At 41.1% G+C, this 27,277-nt stretch overlaps 1 protein-coding gene across 1 annotated transcript in view; it reads right to left on the minus strand.

The window, feature by feature from the left end:
- Positions 1-27,277, minus strand: part of DOCK3 (dedicator of cytokinesis 3) — a 441,430-nt gene that overhangs the window by 87,022 nt on the left and 327,131 nt on the right. The window contains exons 13-20 of the mRNA XM_046674809.1: positions 21,822-21,910; positions 16,639-16,764; positions 6,070-6,194; positions 4,399-4,561; positions 3,775-3,881; positions 3,027-3,198; positions 2,589-2,686; positions 240-323 (exon numbers count right to left, since the gene is read on the minus strand). Coding sequence (XP_046530765.1) covers positions 240-323; positions 2,589-2,686; positions 3,027-3,198; positions 3,775-3,881; positions 4,399-4,561; positions 6,070-6,194; positions 16,639-16,764; positions 21,822-21,910 — 964 coding nt within the window. The remainder of the gene's footprint in view (positions 1-239; positions 324-2,588; positions 2,687-3,026; positions 3,199-3,774; positions 3,882-4,398; positions 4,562-6,069; positions 6,195-16,638; positions 16,765-21,821; positions 21,911-27,277) is intronic.

Below are 27,277 nucleotides of genomic sequence, written 5' to 3' on the forward strand. Positions count from 1 at the left end.
AACTACAAAGTTGAGGCCTGGACCTGACCATGCTGAATTTTTCAAACTTGATTTTACAGAGTTCTGCCTGGTAGGTTGGTTAGTTTGTCTTCCTTGGGTGATATTCCTCAGTCTCTGTTCTATTGGAAACATCTACACTTTGTGCTCACTCACTCTAATAAATTTCTTCCCTTAGATTTTTAAAAATATATGACAGGAATAATTAATAAAAATGAAAAGTCAGGAAGGATGAGACTTACCAAAGACTGAAATACCAACAGGCCGTATTTCTCTGTATTATCATCCAAAATCACAAAGAGTGTATCTAAGATGTCCTGCAGAAACTGCAACATCATTAAAATCAGAGGGCTCAAGCTTTAGGACTCTGTACACATGGTCAAACTTGCATATATCAATGAATTTATGTCCCAATAAACAAAGTCAAAGATCTCCTAAGATCTCAAACTACCACTTAAAAATAATCTAGTACCCCACCTCCACTCAGCTAAGGGATAACTAGGTGGACTTGGGGTGTTTGCTTATAGCCCAAAGGACCTGGAGAGAGACCTAGAGAGGCTCTTCCTGTTGGGTAAGTGATAACTCCTAGGGAAAAACGATTACCTAAAAACATAGGACATCCGTATAGAACAGCAATCTTGAAATAAAAACAATCTAAGTGATTCTCACGGCAATTTCATTTTGAGAAAAAGAGCTCACTTTTCTGGGACCCCAAAGAGTTCAGGAGTCCCTTACTCTCTACTATGGCCTAACTCTATAGAGGACATTTGGATGCAGGTGTGGCAAGCTAGGCCTTACCTATAGAAACTATCTTCTGGTCTAGAAACTAGTATCCAAGAAGGAAGAATACAGCTGAGGAGGGCTGTCAATGAGGGTAAAAGATCTAGGAAGCACCGGTTTTTGTTTGTTTTTTTTGAGAATGTGCCTTTTTCTTTCTAAGATGCAAAAACCAGGGGAGAGCATAATAAATATTCAAGGATGCTTGGAGTCTTTAAAACTAAAATTTAACATTCCATTGGTCAAAATACAATTTAATGATACAATGTTTACAATTTATTTCAAAACAATATAAGGTGGAAGTTGTAGACAGAGAGGTTGATGGGCAGGATTGGTCACGGGCTGACGATAGTTCGGGCTGGGCAATGGGTACAGGCAGGGTTCTTTATACTATTTTGTCTACTTTTTTTTTTTTTTGGTGAGGAAGATTCACTCTAACATCTGTTGCCAATCTTCCTTTTTTTTTCTCTTGCTGGAGGACGATTAGCCCCGAGCTAACATCTGTGCCAATCTTATTCTACTTTATATGTGGGTCACTGCCACAGCACGGCTTGACAGTGGTATAGGTCTGTGTCTGGGATCTGAACCTGTAAACCTGGGCCACTGAAGCAGAGCATGTAGGACTCAACCACTACACCACAGGGCCAGGACCTTGTCTACTTTTCTGCACATTTGAAATCTTCCAATAAAAAATAAAGAAATATTTTCAAATGCTCTTCACATCTCTTCTGGCTGGCTTGAGACAAACCATTGACGCCAAAACCAGACATGCTGGTAGGATGTTCTCCTGTAAGGAATATGACAACTCAGCCTTAAAAAGATCACAAACTTTTCTTAATACATTGTCTGTTTATCGGCTGATAGTTTTAGTTTTAATATGTTTAGAAGGAAAAAATGCCCTGAGCATGAATTTATCTTAAGTTTCAAAAACTAGTATTAACTTGTTTGTGAAGAGTTCTTTCCAAAACTTATGATACTCTGATAAACTGATTAAAACAAAATTCATACAAGACTTCATAAAAGTACAAAGAGGTACACAGACTTTAAAATTGCTCCTCATTTGAAGACACCGTGTTGTGCATTATTGAGTCAATGGAGCTGTAAAATGAAAGTATAGACAGTGCATGTGTGCTAACTGATTTGATACTCGCAATGATAAAGCTAAGAATGCTCATCGATGGACAAGTTGCCTTCTTGAAGTTTAATCTCTATTTTATATTCAACTGCTCTTGCTGATCACCAAAAGGACCTCCATTATCCTCTGTAGAGTTCAGTCCATTCTGTAGAATCTACCTGCTGGGATTTCACCATCAGGAAGTGCATGGGGGGTTTTTGAGCTAAAACCAGGTGGGAAAATACTCTACACAGTACAAAGAAGTCCTACAGAAAACAACCGGGGACTGGTAGTGTTGCTGTCAACCTGCTCAGGCCATAAGATGGGAAATGTCACCAGGTACCTGAAGAAAGCAGTTGAATCAGGGAGGAGACCTAAAGGAAGGCAGGCAGCATAAAGCACTGGGATTGTTTCTTGGAGGATGCTTTTACCATTAATTATTGTTCTTCTTTCTAAGAAGAAGTAGTCAGAAAATAGGGTTTATAACTTAAACATAGTTTCTAAAAGGTAATAAACCTAATGTGACACCTACTCTTAAAAAAGAAGCTAACTAAAAAAAAAAGAAAAAAACTTTATTCCTACTCATCTAATTATATATCTTGAAAAATGGTCATACTGGCAGAAATCAAGGGGAAGTAAGGCCTTCTTGCCTAGCTGCTGCTCGCTCAGGCAGCGTGTGAAAACTGCGTGAAAGTCATACCTTAACAATTTCTTCCCCATTGACATGACGCAGCCGCCCTAGGATGTCCATGATCCGGTCTGGAAAGGCCTTCCATTTCAGCAGAGCAAGGAGGTCCACTAGAAAGTAAGCCCAAAAGATTGTGAGCCCTGTTATGTCAAGGACAAGTGACGCCCAGACTCTCCCAGACAAGGACAGGTGGGATCTAGAAGAACAGAAATAGCAGTATTACAACTCTTTAGTGCTGAGATCAAGGCCAAAGACACATCTGTGAACTCCAGATGTGCACTCTGGAGCTGCTAAAAACCATGAGAAACCTCACAGGCTGCTACTGCCAAGAGATTTAATGAAAAGAATCCTCTCATTGTGGCATGAAAAAGCAATAAATTCTGTCTCCCTTAACATACATTAGCAAAGTGGAACCAGCAACTGAGGATAGAGGAGGGCACCATCACCTACCATTCTGGGTGAGTTTGGTGGAGGACAGTTGTGTGGAAATAAAGAAAGACTCTTTGGTGCTGCGCTGGAAGATGAGGCTAGAGGGAATGTTAGGGCAGCCACTGTAGTCCTCTTTGCAGCAGGGCAGGCCCAGGTACAGAGCATGGTTGTTAAATGTGCTATTCTCATCACACTGTAGGCAAAAGTAGAGAATACAGAATGTTTCCTGAACCACACCACACATAAAAATCAGGTCCCAGGGAATTTCTGAGTTAATATTTGCTCTCATCTTTCTGAGGCTGGACCTTGGGTCTGAGGTCCTTTTAGAAGAGTGCTTTATGTTTAAGAAACTCACCAGGATGGCTCACATGCCTTTTAAAGAGAACATAGCAGGGCATGTGGTCTCTACCTGGTGTGCAGACAACCCTGATTGGCAGCTACACTGTAACAGCTGACAGAAACATGATCTCAAATAGTAGATCTCCAAATCTACTAGCCAGGGCCACAATGGCACAGAGGGGTTGGTAATGGATTTCTATTACTAGCAGAGTGGGAGGTGGGGAACAAAGGTCCTGCTGGCATTACTGGTAGGAGGAAGGTGACTGTATTTAGAAGACAAAAGGCTTCCCACAGCTGTCCTGCTGTCACCCACCAGTACACTACCCTGGATCCTCTAGCCCACCCAATGAAAACCACCTAACTGAGACTCATGTGTGAGAGTAGCCTCAGAGGGGTGATGGTTGGGATGAGAGATAGCCAGGCCCCATACCTTGTATACATAGAGCTCATGGATATCATCTGAGAGTGTGGTACCATCGTCCCGCATCAGAGGTGAGAATGCAAAGCCAAAGAGTTTCTTTTCCCCTTTGTCCTTTGCTGCAATCAGAGGCAAGTGTTAGTAGTTCTTGCTTTTTAACAGAAATCCCCCTTGTGCTTATCGCCTATGCAATTTACTTCTTTGTCCCTTACTTCTTTCATTAATTAGGTAGCAACCTGATTGCAGGAATGATGAGAAATGTACTGAACTGGATTTCCATTTATAAGTCAAGGTATGTGGGCTACCCAGACCCAAAGAGAAACTAAACTGCTGGTCTTGATAAACCAGGAGCTCTTTAAGAAGTAATTTAACACTTACAAAGGAAACACTCAAAGGGGAATGACATTGGCAATTACCCAGTGTCCAGGTCAGACACTAGGAAGGGTCAATACCAGACCCAAGGGTTTAAATCACTGTCCAAAAAGCAGTCTCTGATGACATCCCATTTCTAAGTGCCTATTTATTCATAACTCCTCATTTTCTTGCCCCAATAATAAGAACCCTCTTAATTCTGTTTCAGAGAGGAAAGAGTTACATTCATATCCTCAAAGGAATGTGGAGAGAAGTCTCACTCACTAGAACAATGTCTGAACTCGAAGCGCAGGTGGGAGCCCCGGAACCGGTCAATGGGGATGGGCAATTTGATAATTTCTCCCCAGCGAGGACTATTACTGTGGTAGAGGACGAAGGAATGGTAGGAACTTCTATTTGGCTCTCCTGAACCCAAGCTGATGCAATCCTGGAAGAGAGAAGCACCATAAGGTTCATCTTTGTGGAGGGAGTCCCTAGATTTCTGTGTGTCACTAGGACAACTTACTTTCTCATTTTACCACCAGGCCAAATTTATAAGATGAGAAAATTCATTTGACTTAAATTTAATACTTTTTGAAACAACTGTGTAGATGGTATAAGGAATCAGCAGTCCCAATGCTCCTTGTTTTCCTTTGGGCAGAAGTAACCACACACACACACTGCTCAATAAACTAGAGGGAAGCTGAGGAGTGTATACGAATCACTAAGGTAGGCTCTTCATCCTCACTAAGAAAGGGAACAATAAATTCCATGGGAGAAGTCAACTGCACATGGTACTTTACCAGGTCAGAAAAATAATTAAGTTACAAAGTGGAGAGACCTTTTTTCTAATCTTCCTCAGCCCAATGTTACACTGGCATTTTAGGTCCCTTGGTTGACTGTCCTTGGATATAAACAAGATAGACCAGATTTAGCTTGACCTAAGTTCCTAAATATTGCCATGAAGCAGCAGTCCTGGGACTGTCCATGGTCCTTCTCTGGAGGACAGGAAGCTTCAGGCAATATAATCAGGAGCGGCTCCCTGTCTGCACAGGGGTAGTGTGAACAGCTGACAGCTCTGCTGACCTTGGCATTATTCATGCAAGCAATGGACATGTCCTAGTTCTTGAGGTGGGTTTTTAAAATGACACACAAATCATTGTTTCTACCACCATTTCAACATTCTCCTACATTTCTTTCTAGCTTTAGGAGATGATTTTGATTAATTTTACCTTTTTCCTTCTGTAAAATGTGGATGACCACTCCCATTCTGCCTTTCTCACAAGGCTGTTGTCAACATAGAGAAGCAAGGTTTGTAAAAGACTGATTTGCCTTCCACCAAGTGCCATGCAATTTTTTTGCCACGGACTTCACCATGATATGACTGAGGGAAAAACTACATACTGAGAATAGAAATAATAGCACTCCAAGTCTTTGCTTTCAATGAAGAGTGACAGAGGATCTTTGTACTGCATTGGCTAGAAATAATCTTTTAGGGCTTGAGTCTGCTACTGTCCCTTGTCATATGACTTGGTACCAGCAAGTGAGTACCTAAGTACCACCTCTTACCAAGGAACAAACATAACTTTCTGTATTAGCCCAAGGAACAAAAAGTGTGGAACCGAATAAGAGTTATCAAAAGTAGACAGCTTGATGCTAGACAGTACGACAGAGGAAGTAACACGCAGGATAGAACTAGAGGGAATAGGTCTAAATTGGAGCGGGAAGGATTCAGGTCAGACCCTAGGAAGAATTTCTAAAAAGGCTGTATGACGCTGGAAGTCATTATCAAAGCATACTGTAGGGTTTCCTTGAAGAAAGGAAAAAGCAGAGAAGAATATGAGGTGATTTGAGTTCAGTCCTGCCTGAGAAGAATGGGTCTTTGAACAAAGTCTACAGAAGTACTAGAACTTTTACAGGGTTAGCCTCTATTCCAAACTGACTGGCAAGCCTTACCTTCAATATTTCTCCATCTGCATAAAGCACATACATGGTCACTTCAATGTTCTTTTGTACACTCTTTCCCCCTCTCTCGAAATCCCCCTTTTCCAGGGTTAGGTAAAGGTCATTGCGGATATCGCCTGTGGGGAAAGAAACGCCATGTCTTCATGACTACGGAAGCCACACCGCCCCATCTGCATGGAGGACCAGTCTAGCATTTGGATCCTCCAAGGATAAAGTGTGTGCTCAGGGCATTCCAAGCTTGGTTAATAACAATGGAAATTCTACCAGTATCAGTGCAGCAGCACTCAGGTTGGTTAGTCATGTGCTAAGTTTGAATCCTAAAGGTGTTCACCGCAGCTTGTCCAATGAGGGAAAGGACAGGGCAGAGAATCTTCTCTCAAATTACAGGTGTTTGTTCAGTCTCTCTCCCCTCCAGAATAGCTGTAATCTAAGCCTTCCAAAGAGGAAAGATTTTAGAATCGACAGGAATAATACTTATTTTAATCATGTCTATGTCTTTATTAATCCCTCCTCCTTTCCTTAAAAAAAAAAAAAGTAGTTTTTTTTTTCTCTTATAGGTTTTCTTTTTGTAGCCCTCAACCCTTATAACTAGAGGATAGTACACTACTTCTTCCTTCTGGAGGCTTAGCTCTAAGTCTTATTTCCTGCTGGAGTGCCAGGAGAGGGCAATGGACTGTCAAGTTTTTTTTCTTTTAGTTGCAAATGCTCTGGGAGCAGAGGACTCTCCAGAAGCACAGGTGCTAAAGCACTGCGGTAACAATCTGTTGTGCTTTTGTTGCTTCCCTGTGCTCTGACTCCAGCCCATTTTCCCCATATCTGGTGCTTGAGACTGGGCAGAAGCAACTCAAATTGTAAGTCTAAAATGACCTAAATCACATCTCCCTTTTTTAGGGGGGATAGGATTATCTGTCCATAAGTAAGAAGAGCTTATTTAGGCTGCTCTGAGTTTCTAAATCTGTAACATGACCAGTTTTATTCACACGTTCTAAAGAAGAGCTTTCGACTTCCAACAACAACAACAAAAACATAGCAAAGGCTGTGGGAAAAAAATCTTCAAAGGAAGAAAATGGCAAAGGAAAACAGGTAAGACCAAAGTGAAGATGTGTTAGCAGCCTGAAGAACTCAATTGAGAGGTGATGGAACAATTACCTGGCAAAGCAAGCCAATTCAGAACCCAGATATTCTTTCTGCTTCAGTTCTTAGAAAAACTGGCACATCTAAATATGTTCATTACTTGGAATCACAATGACATAAACAGATTTTGCTTTTGGTAAGTGAGCTTTCTGGTTTGGTCAGATACATAATGACAGCCTTTTTTCTGCACTGACTTTGTCTCTAATTGTGGAAGTGTCTGAATGTCTCTTATGTATGAAACAATGATAGACCAGGACTGGCATGTATCTTGGGCTTTTGGGGTCTTCACGATCAGACTTTCCATTCTTCAGGTCACCTTCCTATTCCAAGACTGAAATCATGGTTATTTGGTCGCATCATGAAGTTCTCAAAATACTTTGGCTCAAGTGAAAGAGCAGCCTGTGAAAAGCAATTAAGTATTCTCTGACAGCCCAGAGAACTTACTCTAATTTGTGAAAGCCATGCTGTTCCCCAAACAAACAGCCCTGAAACTACTATGAGGGGAAAACGAAAATGTGTTCTGAATATCACACATAAGTGCAACTGCTGGGAAGGTGGGACAGCCATCAGGGTGTCCGTCCTTGCAATCCACACAGACTTTCTTCTGGGTTGAGTAGAGCCTTCGCTTTGACTTCTGATGAGTTTGGAACTTTAATCTGCCTCTTTTGGACATCCTGCTTGGGCCCTCATTAAACATCATTAAAATAGCACTCAGGTGTGCAGGTATGATAGGGAAGGCAAGCAGGAGAAACTCAAATCTATCAGTTTGCTCTGTCAGGACAGAGGCTGAATAAAATCAGTTCTGAAAGTAAAATTCAAAATTAACTGGGAACTCTTTTATGAGTTATTGCTATTATAATAGGATAAATCAGGGGCTGGCCCCATGGCCAAGTGGTTAAGTCCATGTGCTCTGCTTCAGCAGTCCAGGGTTTCACCAGTTCAGATCTTGGGCACGGACATGGCACCACCCATCAAGCCATGCTGAGGCAGCATCCTACATAGCACAACCAGAAGGACCTACAACTAGAATATACAACTATGTACTGCGGGGCTTTGAGGAGAAGAAGAATAAGAAAAAAGAGAAGATTAGCAACAGATGTTAGCTCAGGTGCCAATCTTTTTTTTTAAAAAAAGGATAAATCAGACATCTCGAATTTTAACAACTGAAACAGACATCTCAAAGCTTTCTTCTGAGAAAAGCCTTTTAGTCACACATTACCTCTTCTATGGAATTTAAATAATCATTCAATTTCTAGGCTGATTTGGCATAAAATAAATAGTCTAGAGAATTTTAATGTCTAATCTAAATAGGTACTTTATTTAAATATTATCCTGGTTTAAACCAGCACTCTCTGGAAGTTATTCTCAAGATAATCCATGTGGCTTTTTTTTTTTTTTTTTTTTACATTTTAAGAATCATAATCCTATTTGGAATAGTATTAGAACAAATCCAAAATCTTTCCACTTGAGATTCAATGGTAAAAACAGTTATCATCATTATAGATTTTAAGTTTTATAATAATCTATTCAAATGATTTTAGTAGGAATTAGATGATATTGGGCTTTTTTAAAATTGAAGTAACATTGGTTTATAACATTATACAAATTTCAGATGTACATCACCACGTGGCTTTTAAAAGCAGATGCTGACTACCAGCAATAGAATTCTAGCTTGTACAAATATTCCTAATTTCTGTGCCTCTATACACAAGTTAAACATGTTACAATAAACATGTCCTTCAAATGAAATATTGCAAACTTTTCCCAGCAATATATGATCTAGAATACTAATACAAAACTGGGCACTGTCTTAGAAATTGATAATGACAGAATTTGGTCTGTTTTGGTTTTATGGAGTGAACTCATAGTTTCTGGGCAGCTCCCCCAGGGCATTTTAAACCAAAATGCCAATTTCAAATGGAAGGGCTGAGTTAGACATTCCTAAGTTTTCATTCTTTTAAAATTTTCTATTTAAACAGAATGCCTTTGGTCATCATCTAGCTTAGAATATTTATCGATACAAGTAACTGTATCCTCTTGAGTTATAGACCGAAGCCTCTCGATTTCATCAGATCTTTGGCTGCTCTTTATTTGAAGAAGAGATCTGCCTAAATGAGGGCTGTTCTCAGTCAGAAAAGATGTGAGGCTGCCTTATGGGCTGGAATTTTGCAAATTATGGCCTCAATTTTGAGACTAGGACTTTGTGATAGTTAATGTTGCTGGGGTCTTCTTGTCAAAAGTTGTCTGGGGGATCATTTAAATTGAGCTCTCCACTAATCCTCCTGGAACTAGAAGAAAACCCAAGAAGAAGCAAATGTGAAAAGCTCCAGGGCCTGCCTTAGAGATAGTCTCCCAGGGTTCCCTGCTCTTAAGCTGTCCCTATTGCATGTTACACGTTCACAAAACCTACCGGTGGAATCATGCCTTTGGGTTAAGGCGCTGTCTCCAAGAGGCTCTGCAAAGTTTAGCTCTAATTGCCAGGAAATATTACCAGAAGGGGGATGAGGACAGGCACATTACAATGGGGGTGGGAAAGACAAGGCCTGAGCAGTGGTTTTGAGGTTAGTTTGTAGACCACTGCACAGCTGGCTATATTTTAATCACCTAGTGAGCCTGTTAAAACTCTATCTCTAGCATCCACCCCTTGAGATTCCAGTGGATCTTGGATGGGGCTTGTGTACATATATTGAAAAAAAAAATCACCAGATGATTCTGATGCTCTCCAGGGTTTAATACCAGGGGACCAGGACCTGGGGGTCTGCTGGGAAGATACTGATGAAGTTTGGCTGGGGGTTGGGGACTGCACAGCTCTCAGGCAGCATGGAGGAATGCTGGAAGGGGCAAGGGAGGAGGAGGCTTTTCTGCAGGGAGTAGGAATAGGTATTGTTGAGGGTAGGCCTCCCTCCCCTTGTTAGATGTCCTCTCCTTCCTAAGTTGGGCAGTGCATCTTACAGCAGCAGCAATGCCTTACATCTCTGAGTGTTTAGTGCTCAGATGACAAGCAACAGAGTTTCTTGAATGCAAAGATGAATGAATGAGGCTGTTCTTGTAAGAGGGCCTGAGAACAAATAGTCTCTGTCCCTTTCACAGTTTCACACAGTAGCCAATGTCAGCTGTTAGTACAGCTGCATGTCAGGGAACTAGGGACTTAAGAGTAGGCAGAGGTTGACAAACTTTTTCTGTAAGAGACCAGATAGTAAATATCTTAGGCTTTGTGGTTCACATAGGTCTCTGTCACATGTTCTTTGTTTTCACAACCCTTTTAAAATGTAAAAAACCATTCTTAGCTGGCAGGTAGTACAAAAGCAGGCTGCTGGCTAGATTTGGCCCATGGGCTATAGTTTGCTGATACTTGACTTGGAGTGTCTGTGTCAAGAACAGATTCACTACATTGCAACCACAAACCAAAAATCCAGATTCCTATAAGTCTACACAAACAACTGCTGGGAAGGAGCAGCGTAATGAACCTGAAGCCATCTTACTACATCAGGGACTGGCCTGAAACATTCTGGGTTCTTACAGAGTGAGAGGTCTTAGAAGGAAAAAGTGCTTTTCAGCTACCAGAAATCTTAGCAGAGCACTGTGATAGAGCTGCATCCAGCAGTGACAGAGAACTGTAACTCTCAGTGTCAGGTCTGATCCTCTGAAGACCTGCAGCCCAGTATGACTCTGGAGAAACAAAGCTCACAATATCTTTGCAGGTGTCTTCTGAGAGCAGTCTCCATAAAGGTTTCCAAACCTCTGAGGTTCACCTCAGAAACCAAAGCATCTGTTAGCAAGAGACTCTCTTGCCAGACACTCCAGCCTGCCTTGGAGTTTTGGGGCCAAATGGGTCCAGCCTATGTTGAATTCCACCCCAGGAGAAATTATACAGGACAGCCCATACAGGTCTGAGCACTCAGTCTTGTCTGGATTGTTTATTATATTCATACTCCTTTTGCATAAATTACTCACACCACATATTAGGAATCTTGGGGTTTAAGGATAATAGTATTTAATACTACATTACCTATATGTTGTCTACCTCTAGATAGGATTAGGAGGGGCTTCTATGGATAGTGCTTTCTTTCCGTTAAGGCCATATAAAACTAGAACTAACTTTCTTCCAGCAGACACAGCTGCTTGCTCAGGATGGCGACAATTCTATTTCTTGGCAGGATAGGAATGAAGTCTCTTGACAGCATTCATGGAAAAGTGGAGATGTTAACAACCATTCAATTTGAACAGTTTCAGGCATATGACCAATGTTTTATTTTGTTGTAGTTATTATTTTGAGGATGAGACACTTGGGGGGACTTGTTTAGAGTATCCAGAAAAGATAAGTTCTTTATTTTTCTAACCATGTCTTCAGTGTCACACTTCTACTGGTTTCTATTGTTACAAAGTCAGTGATGTTCTCTGCTCTAACAAGATGACAGGCATGGGTATAGTGTGACACTATTATATATAGTTATTCTTTTCTTGGGCCAGGGATGTGATGATCTTCCAACCCATTATGGGTCCGGATGTGATCATTCCTAAACTATCCCTTACAGATATTGCTAAAGCCTCATTTGACACTAAGTCTAACCATGGTCCTATGAATCTACTTGTGGTGCATACTGTCATCACTCCCCTTGAGGAGAGCTTTCTTTCAAAAGTCATGTCTGTATCTGTTTGCCTTTTGTACGAGATGTGTCCAGAAGAACTGAAAAGAGAACCCCTCTGGTTCTTTGTAGCTTGGGATAAGCACTACTCATTTTCCTTTCAATGGGAGTAGCTGATCTGTCTCACAAAAATCTTTTCCTGTAGCTATACACCTAGGGTTTATTAAGGTTTTCTAAACATTCCAATTGTCTTTAGTTTCCTCAGATCTTAATGAACACCCAAAGTAATACACAGTCTTCTAGGCTGGGCTGGTAGCTTCTTTTTTTTATGTCTTGTCAGTTACCTCAAAAGGTGAGGCTGATGAAAGATTAATAATGTACATGACACCCCAACCCAGTTTTGCAACATTCCATGAAACAAATGAAGATGGAAACAAAGCAGGCAAAAAGCAGACAGGACATAAAAAAGCAGGAACTTACACCCAACTATCTTCATCTCTGCACCAGAAAGAAAGGGGCGAAAATGAGGGGACAGCACAGAGAGAAACAAGAACAATTAAGACAAACAAGAAAAGAGGAAAAAACATCACTTGCAGGTCAGTGATGAAGCATGCACTTTTTATCAGGGGTCAAAGCAAAGGACAGAGTGTATTTCTGAGTACAAGGGCAAGAGTCAGAGGGTCCCTCAGAGGGATGTCATACCTGCACAGCTGCCTCCTAACGGGCAAGTTCAGGGCAACCCAGAGAGGTGCAGTACTTGTGCCAGGTCTAACCCAGGCAAAGGCAAAGCATCTCTAAAGCAGAGTACTCTCTAGGACATGGTTCTCAAAGGGTGTCCCAAACCAGTAGCATCACCATCACTTGAGAGCTTGTGAGGAATGAAAATTGTCAGGTCCCACCCTAATCCTACTGTATCAGAAACTCCTGGGGTGGGCCTAGCAATCTGTGTTTTTCCAAGCCCTGCAGGTGATTCTGATACATACTAAGGTTAGAGAACTACTTCGTTAGGAAAAACTTAGTCATCAGCTAGACCATACTAAATCAAAGCGAAGATTTCTTCTGACAAGACTGAAGACCATCTAACTAATAGAAACTTAGCCCTTATTGCCCACAATAAATGATAACCTTAAAAATTCAAGGCTTGGGGCCAGCCCCGTGGCTGAGCAATTAGGTTCGCGTGCTCTGCTTTGGTAGCCTGAGGTTTTGCCGGTTTGGATCCTGGGTGTGGATGCAGCACAGCTCATCAGGCTGTGTTGAGGCAGCATCCCACATAGCACAACCAGAGGCACTCACAACTAGAATATACAACTATGTACTGGGTGGCTTTGGGGAGGAGAAGAAGAAGAAAAAAAAGAAGATTGGCAACAGCTGTTAGTTCAGGTGCCAGTCTTTAAAAAAAAAAAAGGCTTAGAAAACAAATTAAAACGTAATTTCCACAGAGCCATGACAGAACTAAGTATTTCCTATGACTCCAGGGAACAGACTTTCCAGGAAAGCAAAGAACTAGAGAAAGAAGTAGAAGGTGATGGTACATCTCTGCTGGCTTACACATGGTCTGGAGAAGGGTAGAGCCCTTTCTTGAGCAAGAAATTTTAAATCATTCCTTTCAGTTTACAGTCTTTTGGCTGACAGTTTTCTTTAAAGTTTTATTTTGGCTAATTCTGACAAGTGAGTCAATGGGAACAGTGAACTTCATCTTGTTCACCTGGAATACCTGTCCTGCTCCAGTCTTTCCCGCCCATCTACTTGAAAAAAGGAAAGGAGTAAGAGTGTGCTATAGAGTTATTAACTTTTGTACTGAACTAAAATAAGTTTGGAGGGAAGGAGGAAGTATTCATAGAAATACGGTGATCAACCAACAAAAGGCTGTAAGTGCTCAGTTTCAATATTAGGCTTAAATTCCCATATCTATTTGGTCTTCTATAATCTAGAACGGCATTTTCCAGTTTGGCGTGCCTTCTCTGAGACCTCCCAGAATACCAGCAACAGCGCTCTTGCCTCTTGTTCATTACCCTGGGTCATGAGCAGAGCTAGATGGCTGTGAAGTCAGGGCCTCAGATCTCCCGTTCACATTAGTCACATGCTGTATATGTAAATACCCATGGAAAGCAATGGGAGACTATCAGAAAGATCTGTTTTGAAATGGTATTTTGGATATGGGTATGGCTAGAGCCTGTCTGAACTCTGTAACTGTAGAGAGTTATAGCTATTTACCTCAGAGCTATAAGCTATGTCAATATGCTTTGACAAGGACCTATTTGGACCATCCTGACAAAAAAGACCTCTCCAAATGAGTAACTGGTAGTTACTGCTAAATGCTGGGTAATTTTAAAACAAGGATCATAAGTTCATAAGTAATTCTATTTTTTACATTTACTCTAATTTCTCCGATTTATATTGAAATGTTTACAGTTACTGATAATTTATTTCCTGTTCATTTCCCATATGTCCATGTGTCAAGAAGAAATTGCAACTTCTTGTAACTTGGTCACACCAGCACTGTGAGGGCTGAGGGACTGTTGCAGCCCAGGTACAACATTCTCCCAGGTGAGGGGTGGACCAGATGCAGCTGGACAGGTGGCCAGGACTTGAAAGTCTCACCAAGGCACTTCTTGCCATGTCACGGTTTCCCAAGATAGGTTGACTGCAATGTAAAACACTCCTGCGCATTTTTCCTACTGCTCCAGGAGGACCTGCAGGCCATCCCTATCACCTTGCCCAAGGATGGCAAATCCACTCTGATGGTATTTTGGGGTACACTAAGGGGGCTGTCAGTTGTTAGTGGCCACCTTTGCAAAAGAGCAAGGAAGGGTAGCAGAGGAGACATATTATGCACAAAAAACTGCTTCCTGACTGTGAACCAATCCTTACTTTCAGCTCTAGCACTCAGTACTCAAAGGTAGACAACCCAGGAAGTAGCATCTCACAGCCCTGGCCTAGACCTCCCAGGATTGCCCAGTGTCTCAGCCTTGTGGGGCAAATCATATAATGATCCCATAACTGCCCAGGGAAGGGGAAATCCCCTTAACTTCAGCTTGCCTTACCAATGCCTGATACAGCAGATTTCCACAGTGATATCCAGCATACCCAGGAGTCCTTTATAAACCTGTGTGTCAATATACAAAGAGATACAGAGTGCCCCACAAAAAGATCTATTTCCATAGCTGAGGTTTGGACAACTTAACTTGAAATCAAAGATTGCTTAAAAATGTTTTTTGACTGAAACTTGTTCCTTTCTAGTCTCTGCTCACTTGGTTTTAATTCTATGACTGTGTGAAGGCTAACAGAAACGTCCAAATTTTAGACAAACAAGTTCTTAAAATAAAAGAAGGACTTTAAGTACATCTCTTGGAATATATGACTGTATTTTATGAACCTGGATCTCTAATCAAAAAAAGATCACCAGATCTATTTTGGTAACCACCTATTCTTTCTTCCATGACACATTGCCAAGAAGCCAGGGACTATGCCTGGGCTCTTATTTTCCCCATAACTAGGGCCACAGAGGGCTGAGGAATGCTGTCAGGACAGATGGGATAAACGTCCTGTGGAGGGCATCACCTCTACAACAGCCAGATGAGGGCCTTTCATAAGCATGAAGTCTCCTTAGCCTTTAAAGATAAACATGGACTCGACTGCGTGACCTAGGTTTCCCATCCAAAAGACCCTCCTGTGTGTATGAACAGGAGATGAAGGCTGTTCACAGCAGCTTGCTCTGCATTCACAGTGTCTATGGAGAGGGAAAGGAGGTGACAGGAAACAAGCCAAGCATAGTGTGGGAAGTTGGAAGCCAGCTGGAATCTACCACATGGGTCTTCTCTATGCTCAGGTCACATTCCTCTTTGGGTATGTGTTGGCAAATAATTCCAACAAGAGGATGAAGAACTCCATGCACGATGGATAACTCCAAAGAGGTGATATTTAGAGTAGTCACAATCAGTTCGGTCTAGCCTGGCTTGGACCTTTTAAACAAAAGCAAATAAGCTTTTCATGGAGCATTAAAACTCAATGGAAAGGGAAGGCTCACTCCTCCTGTAATCCATCCAGACAACCAGCTATTTGCCTGTTCTGATTTTCCATTCCTTATTCACATCTCCTCTGGTTAGCAGACCACCTGCGATCCGTCTGAGCCATGCCTCTACCCTTCCTCACTTCCTATAGTCCCCCTTGGCTCTGAAGGCCTGTTTGGATCCATCTCTCCAGCTGTGCCTGCATGTGCCTGACTAGGAAGCATGAACCTGGAACTGACGTGCTGGAAGCACACCTGAGGGTCAATGCATTCCCACTTTCTGCTCTCTATCAGGCATCAGATGAGGCGGGTAAGACAATTCCTGAGAAACTGGCCAGGTAGTACAATTCACATGCCTAATTTATACCATTTGCCTGATCCATTTTTCTGATACATTAAAAAGTATCTGTTATCCTTAAATGAATTGGGATTGATCAATACTACAGGCACATATTTTGGTATATTCTTCCCCCTAAAGAGGAAGTTCTTGTGAGCCAATTCTCTTCTAAGAAATGTAATGGAAGAGAAGAGTGTAAAAAGACATCCCTATGAAGAGTTCCACGTTGGTTCCTACCAGCCAGCCTCCAATGGAGATAACAAAGCCCATCTTCTGGATTGTCATGTTGCACTGGTGAATGGGATGTGGGGGCTTCTGGAAAAGAACAAATGCTCACAAGAGCCAAAGGAGCCACTGGATGCAGACTGCAGTCAGCAACCTGGCTTGGGATGCAGAGGCTTTTAATGCATGGTTCACCACCTGCTCATGAGAGGAGCACTGAACTCCATCCTCCTAACCCTTCTCCCATCCCAGTCCCAAGAAGTTCTGCCTACCTGGCATGATGACATCAGGAAATCCCAATTTTCTTGTAATTGCCAATCCCCTATTAAATGTCATGGGATTTTCTCTCCTAATCTGTTCCATATCTCCACGAAGAAGCTGCAGAGAAATAATAAGACCTGCAAAAACAAAAGCATTTTCTTACTCAGAACCAAAGTTCCACCCTGTATTGTAGTATTAGAAAAGACATAAAGCCTCATATTTTTTCAGAGGAAAATGTTCCAAGTTCAGCATTTTTCTTGAGAAAAATTTTGATGTAGAAAGCGTGTGTTATTCTGAAGAAATATTCTAGAAAGCTAAAGGAATTTAAGTCAAGATTACCTCAATAACCCAGAGAAGTAGTCTATTAAACACAGACTGAGGTCTGGGAGATTGAGTTGCCTTCCTCTCTCTTCGTCAGCATGCAACACAGGGCCTGGTTGGGCCCTAGCGAATACTGAATGGGAGTGTTGAACTACATAAACTGTAGATTTAGGGACCCGAAGTCTATAGAAACAATGGAAGACTAAAAACAAGGGTAACCAAAGAAGACCTTGTGTCAAGGTGTCCCACTAGCTGGAAATGAATGAGCTAAGAGGCTCTGTGTTTTATGGCAGGAGTATGCCAAAATGTGGTAAGCAATTTGCTGGTTCAATCTTGCAATGGCATGTAAAGAAAACAGCAGAGCAGACATTACATTGTCCCTGCAGGGAACCACTGCACTGCAAGGAAAAGAAGCGGTGTCTTATGGGACTAATTGAGCCTTGCATCAGACTCTGAAAGTTTCAGACCCTCCAGATGATTCCAGGCGCTTTGTTCAGAACTTGGGAGAATCTGTAAGCTAGCTACTTGTACCCTAGGGAGTTTTGCACAAAGCAGGAATCTTCTGGAAACCACCTCCTCCCCTGCCCCCAAAGGTTCCCCACTGCAGCCACTGGCTAGAAGGCTGTGAGGCTAGATGGAGTTAGGAAGTGCCTTCTGAGACTTTGTGAATGAGATCAGCTGTTAACAGGATGATGAATTTAGGTGCTGATTTATGGGTCAGCAGGCAGCAACCTTGTCAATCTAGAAACTTGAGAGTTGCGCAGAAGATGAACATCTAGAAATGAGGACAGATGTTATGAACATTAGGACGAGCAGAAGAGTGGTGCCTGGAATGGAGACAACAATAAACAGAGTTGTAGAATAAGGATGGTCTGGGAATGGAGAGTGGAGAGGGGATGGAGAAGAGGAGAAAGAGAGAGGTCAGAAAGAAGAGCCACAGACATTGTAACTGGCAGATCAAAATATTCTAGTAACTAGGAATATGTACTCTCACAGCTGGGCCAGGGGAGGAAATACAGTTCTACTGCAGCCCAGACAGAATCTCAAGATGATCTCATTGCTTCAGCTAAGCTCACACTCTCCAATAAACCCTGGGATCACACATATGATGTCCCAGGTGTCATTAACTGCAGGATCACAGTGCCCTAAAAAGCAGACATATGGTATTCCAATTGGCATTATGGTTACATAATCACTGTTTGGCATTTGGACCACCCTAAAGTAAGTTTTCCAGCCTAAGCACTTGGTGGACTCAACTACAATCAGTTTATGAATCTGGAAGGTAGGGGGCCAGAACCCATACCACAATGATCTCTGTAGAGAAGAGCAGCTTTGGAGATACTCGACCCTCCCGCACAACCCCAGCTCATTTATCTGCAGTATCCTTACACAGCTATCACATCTTATCCTCTGGGTGAGCAGAAATCCACTGATCTAGGAGATGGCCTAGCTTGGAGTAGACAGGTGAGGATGGGACAGTTTTCAGAATTTGAGATGGTGGTTGGAGGGCAAAGGAAAAAAATCAGCGGGTGTACTCATCATTCTGCATAGGCAAGGATTTATTCAAGAATCCACTGACTGCCTTTCATCTCCTCACTTTCTGGCAATCAAATTGGCTTAGAGATGCAAAGTGCAACTTGTGAGGATGTAGACTGAAAGTGCTGTGAGAGTCACATCTAGCTTTCAAGCTATTCAAAAGGATCCTGAGCAGCTGCTTTCCACCTCTAAATGTGTCAAATAAGATGAAGAGAGCTTCAGTTTATGCAAGAGAGCAAGTGAAAAGGCACACAAAGAATGAAAGAAGTCACCAATGGAGGCTATAACAACTTCATCCTCTTTTGTAGGAGTTGGGATCCTGGAACTTCTGGGTCTTTTTTCTGCTTCTGAAACCCTGGGTGATTGAGGCACATTGCCAAATAATGCTAAAGAGGACAGAAAAGCCTCTGTGAATAACTGAGAAAAGTGACCCACTCGCCTACCCAATATGCAAACAGTCCCTCAGCAACACTTGGTGTTCTACCTACAAATCATCCAGCTCTCACACAAAAGATCTTGAAAGTAACTAAGTCTATACAATGTCTCTGTTAATATGATCCCTGACACAAGAAAACTGTTTTCTTACTGAATTTCATCTCAGGTTAAAGACTGTCGCATAAAAAAGTAACAGGACAAATTGATACCTGTATGGAATATTGGAGGGTTAGCAACCTGTCCCTGTCCCTCTTTACCTCCATCTCTTGTGGAAGAGGTGGACGAAGATTAATAATGTAAATTAATCTTAGCCCAAGATATGTAAATAAATCTGTAGTTAATAGTCCTTTAAAAATACATAGAAAACCAATGTGGTCAATTGCTTTGTTTGCCTTCATTTATTCTTAATGACCTTCATGCTACTGGAATTGCTAAAAGTTAGGTCTGTGGCTACATATCTAAGAGGCCAACAATGGAAATGAGGAGACACATATTAAAGCTGCATTTAAGAGAGTTACTGCTGAATGATACATTTACTCCCAGCATTAAAAACTAATGTAGAAATTCCTTCTGCATTTTTATATGATTTGACTTGAAGGGAAAGCATTAATGACTTCTGAAACAGAACTGCCAAGGCAATGAACTGTCCATGATGTTTAACAAAGATGAGTGACAGTTTACAGCAAAGTAAATTAATTTTTTATAAAGATGTATCTTTAATTAAGGAGACGAATAAAGACCTGAATTATTCCTTGAATAATCTACGAAATAATCTACGAAATTCTCTGACATGAAGATCCCAGGGCCCAGCAGTGAAAAACCCATGCTCAGAAGATTGGCAATAGAGGGGCAACGCCAGTGGCCTGGAGTGTGGAAACCTGGGCTCCCTGTTCAGGGACTAAGTCATTTCATTGAACATCAGTTTCTTCATTTATTTAAGGAGGGAGCCAAAACAGATAATTTCTAAGATCTCAACCAGCTTCCAAGTCAAGCCTTGCCAAGAAGCAGTTAGACACACACTTCAAAGGGAAGCAGCCTAGTTCTCCTCCTGGCTTTTCCACAGGTGCATGGAGACCTCCTCTCATGAGAGCTATCCTAACTGAGGCACTTTGAAGTCTGTGATGACCTCAGCAGAGAAGAACAGAAACCTTTCTAACACTGTTTAAAAGGCAAATGTCTGTGAAGTTTGCACAGGAACCACGACATTGAAGATGGCACAGTCCCTGCTCACTCTGGGGAGTGAGACAAAACTCAACATCTGAACCTGGTGAGGTGATAGTGAAAATTGCTCTTTTAGTTGTTTCTTTAATGTGCTATTACCATCATCTCTCTTTTAAAATGTTCTTCCTACTTTAACCATATCATGTCCCAAAAACTTGTAGCCAAGGGTAGCTCCTTATAAATCAACTAAGTAAATAAAGAACATTACAAATAGTGATGTGAACAGTAGTTTAAAAAATTGCTAGTAACTGTTCTGTATTTTAAAAAACAAGATTTATTTGACACTTGCTGTAGCCTAGTTTTAGGTGAGGAGTATGAACTCCCTTTCCCCTTCAAGCACACCGCATGGAGCTCCCTGGCATCCAGGCACATACATAAGTGAAAACAGTTACTTAAAAATTGTGAGAGCAGGGGGCTGGCCCAGTGGCGCAGCAGTTAAGTTCACACGTTCTGCTTTTCGGTGGCCCGGGGTTCATTGGTTCGGATCCCGGGTGCAGACACGGCACCGCTTGGCAAAAGCCATGCTGTGGTAGGTGTCCCACGTGTAGAGTAGAGGACGATGGGCATGGATGTTAGCTCAGGGCCAGTCTTCCTCAGCAAAAAGAGGAGGATTGGCAGTAGTTAGCTCAGGGCTAATCTTCCTCAAAAAAAAAAAAAAATAGTGAGAGCGGCCCTGAGGACCCCCATGCTACAAGGTTGTAGAGGAATCAAGTACTCCCAGCTGAGGGTCTCAAACTTTCAGCCTCTGGTGTAGAGCTGCTCTGAGGACACTCCTAGCTGAATATTTGCTGACCCTGACAGGGAAAAAAAAAGTTCTCCGCAACTTTGGAAAACTGCCATGTCTTATAGTGGCTTTACACTGCTATTTAAGGCCAACTTTTTATTTACAACAAGTCTATGAAAGTTAACACGAAGAAGGTTATGTAATAGAAGTTATGAAATAATTTAGAGGTAAAAACTGTCAGGAGAAACACGGTTCTATGTAAATTTGATAGCTATCTTCAAAAGTATATAAAAGTTCACAGGCTTTTAAATAGCACTTCTAATTTAATCAAGAAATTAAAGTTCAATTGAGAAAATATAATCTTTCTAGTGGGTAGAATTGCACAGGATTTAGATGGAGATTATTTAAACAGGGTTTTAAAAGAAAAGAAGGGAAAAGGAAAAGAAGTTGAGCTAAGATGAAAGAAAGCTGCTTTGAAATAAAGATTTTCTAGTCTAGTTCCAGAATAACTAGATATTGGCAGACTAATTGATTCTCATTAGTGTCAGGCTTTCTTGGTGATGCTAACACTGAATAGGAATAGAAAAAGTAATATTAATATTTGTCTTTTTTGGGGGCTGTGTGTGTAATCTTTGTTCAGGAAAACACAGACTTCACAATGTGACAAATGCTGCAACACTTCCGTTCACTCTGGATTTAAATTGGAATTCAGGTTACCTATCAAAGCACATGAATCCATCATAAAAAAATCAGGAAATGTATTTTGGTGGGAAATAATTTGGGAAGGTCTCAAATTATCACAAAAAGAAAGAATAGAAAGTGCCTGAACAGGAGAATAAAGGTCTGTAGGGAACTGAACTTTATGTATGGCAACTGATCGATACAAATCAATTTAGGTGTGTATGATCAGCGACTACAAATGTAACACAAAGTCTTCTAGCCAGAGAAGTACATCACCATGGCTGGCGCTGGGGGCAGAGTACTTGGCACTGGACTTGCGGATGATATTCTCGTGGATCTGGGACCACTCACTCTCGTTGTTGCACCTGCAACAGAAGGACAGACATTATGACTCTCAAGGGTTTTAAACATCTGGTCTGATGTTCCACTGTGTAACACTAAGTTTGAAGGGAAACTTCAAACTCACTTTCCTAAAGAAATGAATGTATGTTCTACCAAATTTAGCAAGGCTTCTTTTCTGTATAAGGCACACAGAAGATTTACACTTGGGGAAAGAACAGAATCTCTAAAATGAATCTCTATAAATATTTTTTAAGTGGCAAAATATCCTATTCTCTAAAGTAGCACTCTCCCATGTGACAATTTCTTTTTAGTCCCTTACAAACACACACACACACACACACACGCACAAAACTAGGCTCCAGAGGGAACTTTCTGATACAGAAAAAAACAGTTCCTCTCGACAAGTACTACTTACAAGTTTAGAAACTTCCATACTGGCTTTACAATGTCATTATACTAGCCCTAGAGGAAAACCCTGCTGAGCTCAGGGTAATCTAGATATTTGTTTGTGGCTTTATTTCAGCCAGACCAAGATAAGAAGAAAAGTTTGGAAGAGTAGTAGGTTTGGTTCACTGTGAAAGTCTTTGTTGTCAAGGGGAAGGAAGACTTAGTAGAGAAGGCTGGATGCCTAAATATGTAAGAATTAAGTTCTTTCCTAGGGACTTTGGGATTGGGACAAAAGAGAGAATGGAGGAGCAACACTGCACCTCTAATTCCTGACATTTTAGTCTTCCCCTCTAAAGGGAAATTCCAAGAGGACTGCAACCATGCAACCATTTGGTATAGCTTAGGAAGAGAGACTAGGAATTCCTCATCCTAATGCAGACACCTCAAAGAAATAATTGCAATGAGATTTAGGTCCTCTCTTGAAAATTTTTATGTGACACTGGGAGTCCCCATAGCCTTCACCCCAGCCCTTCCTCAGTTGGAAGGTACAAACCCACTGACCCCAGAAAACAGGACCCACACACAAAGGAAAACCCACAGAATCTTTCCATGGTTACTCAGAAGTGTGCGGTCCAGCCCAGCCACTTCCAAGAAGAAACCCCAGTAAGAGTTATATCATGTGCCATCAACAGTGTGAAGCACAACTGGTTTCTAAATAAAAGGTTTGTATAGTGACGATTCAGAGATAAAGGAGGATGGTCACTACCTTAATTTTGTTACTCAATCAGTGGCTATTCGGACTCCTTAGTCAGTATAAATAAGCTTCACTCATGCAGAGATGTTGCAAAGAATTGTCAAAGATGAGGTTCTCACAGTTCAGAGCTGTGAGGATAACTTCCTGCTTGCAGAATTCTTTCCCAACAAAGGAAGGGGGAAAGTGGTCTTTAAAATGATCACTTGTGATTTAGCAACTCAGTTGGAAATCAAAAGTGAGATGTGCTGGCAGCAGCACATCCAGCCCTTCCTGTCTGACATGCACACTGTCTCATCTCTTCCAACCAGTCAATACATCAGAGAAGTGCCCAGCGGGTGAGGATTCAAAGGCATGTCTTGCTGTCAGATTTTTGTCACTTTCTAGGTTTGCAAGATCAGTAGTTACTTTAACAGAAATCTGACTACAGTTTGTCATAAATAACATACTCCTCTCATTTCAAAAGACGAGTCTTGGAAATTTGCTCCCTCCCTCCAATAGATGGTGTAATTTTACTATTTCTCCAACAAAACACTCACTGGCTCCTTGGCAGTACAGTGGAGCTGGTGCTTTCTTGACCACATCGACAGTGAACAATGTGTATTATTCACTCGCATGTACCTTTCTACCCAATACACACATACTCACATATAATTCAGATGCCTGGCAACAGATAGCTTGTTGCTGCCGTTCCTCCCGCTTTGCACACCCTTAACTATTGGTGGTCTTCACAACTCTACCTTCAGCCCATTTCTTTCTTACCCTACAAGCTTTCCTGGGCAATCCCACCCTACTCCATAGTTTCAATCACCACCAGAAGCTGCCAAACCCCAAAATAGTGTCTCCAGCACAGATGCATGCTAAGCTCCTGACCTGCATGGCCACAGGGGAGCTTATCATCTCTCCCTCACCTGTCTGCTCCCAGAGACTCCCTCTCACTGAGTGGAACACACTAGTTCACTAAACCAGAACACTTCTAGCTGTTGCTATGTCCTACAAATTTTGTTATCTTAAAATCTGCCACATCTGACCCCTTCTCTTCATGCTCTTGGTTCAGCCATTTATCATCTCTCTTCTGAATCAGTGTTATCACCTCCTATCTGGCCTTTCAAACTCCCTTTCCAGAATGCCCCAATGAGCTACTCAAGTCATCTGAAACTAAGTGGATGTGGTGTTATCAGCATATTTTAACCAAACACTAGGATATTTTGTAAGGAAAAGTTATAAATGTAAGCATTTATTAAATAATCTGAGTTGTGATTACAGTGAGGCATGATTATGTCATATCCAATCAAATAAATATTTAGAGCACTATTACTGATGTCAATAGTTTGTCCTCAATCATAAGAAGCATGAGGGATTGTGATCTAGAAGAAGTCTGTGTGCCTCTGTGGCAGTCCACTTCCCCCACAGAGGAAACGACAAGCAAAGGCAATGAAGCAGCACTTCAATACTATGTGTCCAGGGATTTTACCCAAGAAATAAGTCAGAGGGATGAGAGGGTTCTGGTATTCTCCAAGGGATCTCCAAGCATTCAGAAGCACCAGAGTAGATGTGCAGGTTCTGCTCAACAAAGAGAGTTCAAAATACTCTTCTTATTCACTCATGTATCAGAGCACACTTTATTATTTGCCTCTTCCCTAATACCTCCGTATCTTCTTGATTTCTGTGTTTCTGATGGGTATTCACCCAACTTTCTTCTCATCTTTCTCCATGGTGAGCAACTCAAAAAAGTATCCAAGAAATTTTAGATGGTTTGTAAGACCTGTAAGTTTGTATTTTTAGAAGATTGCCTACTATAGGCAAATGATGATTGGGATATTTTCCCATATTTTATTTCACTCAATTCTCATAATCCTATAAGATAGGTATTATCATTTTACTGATGAGGAGAGTGAGGTGGAGCTGGAGTCTAAATGTAGGTTTGCCTGGTCCTGAAAGCAGGGCCAGGGGCAGGCAGGCAATAGAGAGGAGAGGCTACAATGTACCTTAACCCTGAAAACCTTTTATTCCTGCCCAGGTTTCAGAGTACTTGTCTCCCCGCCATCAGTCAACATGCCCATTTTGTCTACTTTCACCTAACTGGAACTATTCAGTCTTGACTATGACTTAAAACAATTTACAGCAAAGACTCCAAAATTCCATACAAAATTCTTTCTCTTTGTGACCTGCTTTATTTTGGCCTTATTTGGTTGAAAGTCCTAATAAGCTAGAAAATAGGCAATAACCTACAGACTTAGGAACACTACTGATGCTGACCACCAGTTCATGCAGTCCTTACTTGTAGTGCAAAAGAAGAGAGAAGCATCAAGAAGAATAAAGAAAAACCACATGCGTTCTCATAAAAATGGGCTAAGTGAGCAGTCTCTAAGATCAAGCTGATACAATGAACCAATCTGATTCATTCTGGATGGGCTCTTACAGGCTATGAGAAATTGCCTTTTTATTTATGAAAAACTTGAACGATTTCTTATTTTAGTATTTATACATGCTTATTTTAATACAGACAATTGAAAAAAGACAAGTAGAATACATAAAATTATAGTGCTTTAGATACTTTTTTTATTGAGATAGTGGTTTATAACATTATATAAATGTCAAGTGTACATCATATTTTGATTTCTGTATAGACTGCATTGTGTTCATCACCAAAATCTAGTTGATATCTATCACTGAATACATGCGCCCCTTTATCCCTTCCACCCACCCTCTCCCCTTCCCCTCTGGTAACCACCCATCTGTTCTCTATATCTATGTGTTTGCTTATTTATGTTCCACATATGAGTTAAATCATATGGTAATCGTCTTTCTTCGTCTGACTTATTTTGCTTGGTATAATACCCTCAAGGTGCATCCATGTTGTCGCAAATGGCATGATTTTGTCTTTTTTGTGGCCGAGTAGTATTCCATTGTATATATATGTGTGTGTGTGTGTGTATGTGTATATATATACACATACCACATCTTCTTTATCCATTCACCCATTGATGGGCCCTTAGGCTGCTTCTAAGTCTTGGCTATTGTGAATAATGTTGCCATGAATATAGGGGTTCATCTATCTTTTAGTATTAATGTTTTCATATTCTTTTGATAAATACTCAAAAGTAGAAAAGCTGGATCATATGGTATTTCTATTTTTAATTTTTTGAGGAATCTCAATACTGTTTTCCATAGTGGCTGCACCAATTTACATGCCTATCAGCAGTGTATGAGGGTTCACCTTTCTCCATGTCCTCTCCAATACTTATTTCTTGTCTTTTTAATAATAGTCACTCTGACAGGCATGAGGTGATGTCTCATTGCAATTTTGATTTGCATTTCCCTAATAGTTAGTGATGTTGAACATCTTTTCATGTGCCTGTTGGCCATCTATATACCTTCCTTGGAAAAATATCTGTTCAGATCCTCTGCCCATTTTTTAATAAGGTTATTTTGTTCTTGTTGTTAGTTGCATGAGTTCTCTATATATTTTGGATATTAACCCCTTATTGGATATATGATTTCCAAATGTCTTCTCCCAATTGGTTGTCTTTTTGTTTTGTTGATGGTTTCTTTTGCCATGCAGAGGCTTTTTCGTTTGATGTAGGTAGTCCCATTTATTTTTCTTTTGTTTCTCTTGCCCAAGGAGACGTAATCAAAAAGATACTGCTAAGACTGATACCAAACAACACACTACCTACATTTTCTTCTAGGAGTTTTATGATTTCAGGCCTTAGATTCAAGTGTTTAGTCCATCTTGAGTTAATTTTTGTGTATGGTGTAAGTTACTGGTCTACTTTCATTCTTTTGCATGTGGCTGTCCAGTTTTCCCAACATCATTTATTAAAGAGACTTTCCTTTTTCCATTCCATGCTCTTGGCTCCTGTGTGAAAATTAGCTGTCCACAAATTTGTAACTTTATTTCTGGGCTCTCAATTCTGTTCCATTGATCTGTGTGTCTGTTTTTTTGCCAGCACCATGCTGTTTTGATTACCAGAGCTTTCTAGTACATTTTGAAATCAGAGTGTGTGATACCTCCAGCTTTGTTCTTTTTTCTCAGGATTGCCTTGGCTATTCAGGGTCTTTTATTGTTTTATATACATTTTAGGATTCTTTGTTCTATTTCTGTGAAAAATGTTGTTGGGATTCTGATTGGGATTGCATTTAATCTTTAGATTGCTTTAGGTAACATGAACATTTTAACCATGTTAATTCTTCCAATCCATGAGCATGGAATATCTTATTTCTTTATACTGTCTCCAATTGATTCCAA

This window comes from Equus quagga, chromosome 1, assembly GCF_021613505.1.
Source record: "Equus quagga isolate Etosha38 chromosome 1, UCLA_HA_Equagga_1.0, whole genome shotgun sequence".
Taxonomy (NCBI): Eukaryota; Metazoa; Chordata; class Mammalia; order Perissodactyla; family Equidae; genus Equus; species Equus quagga.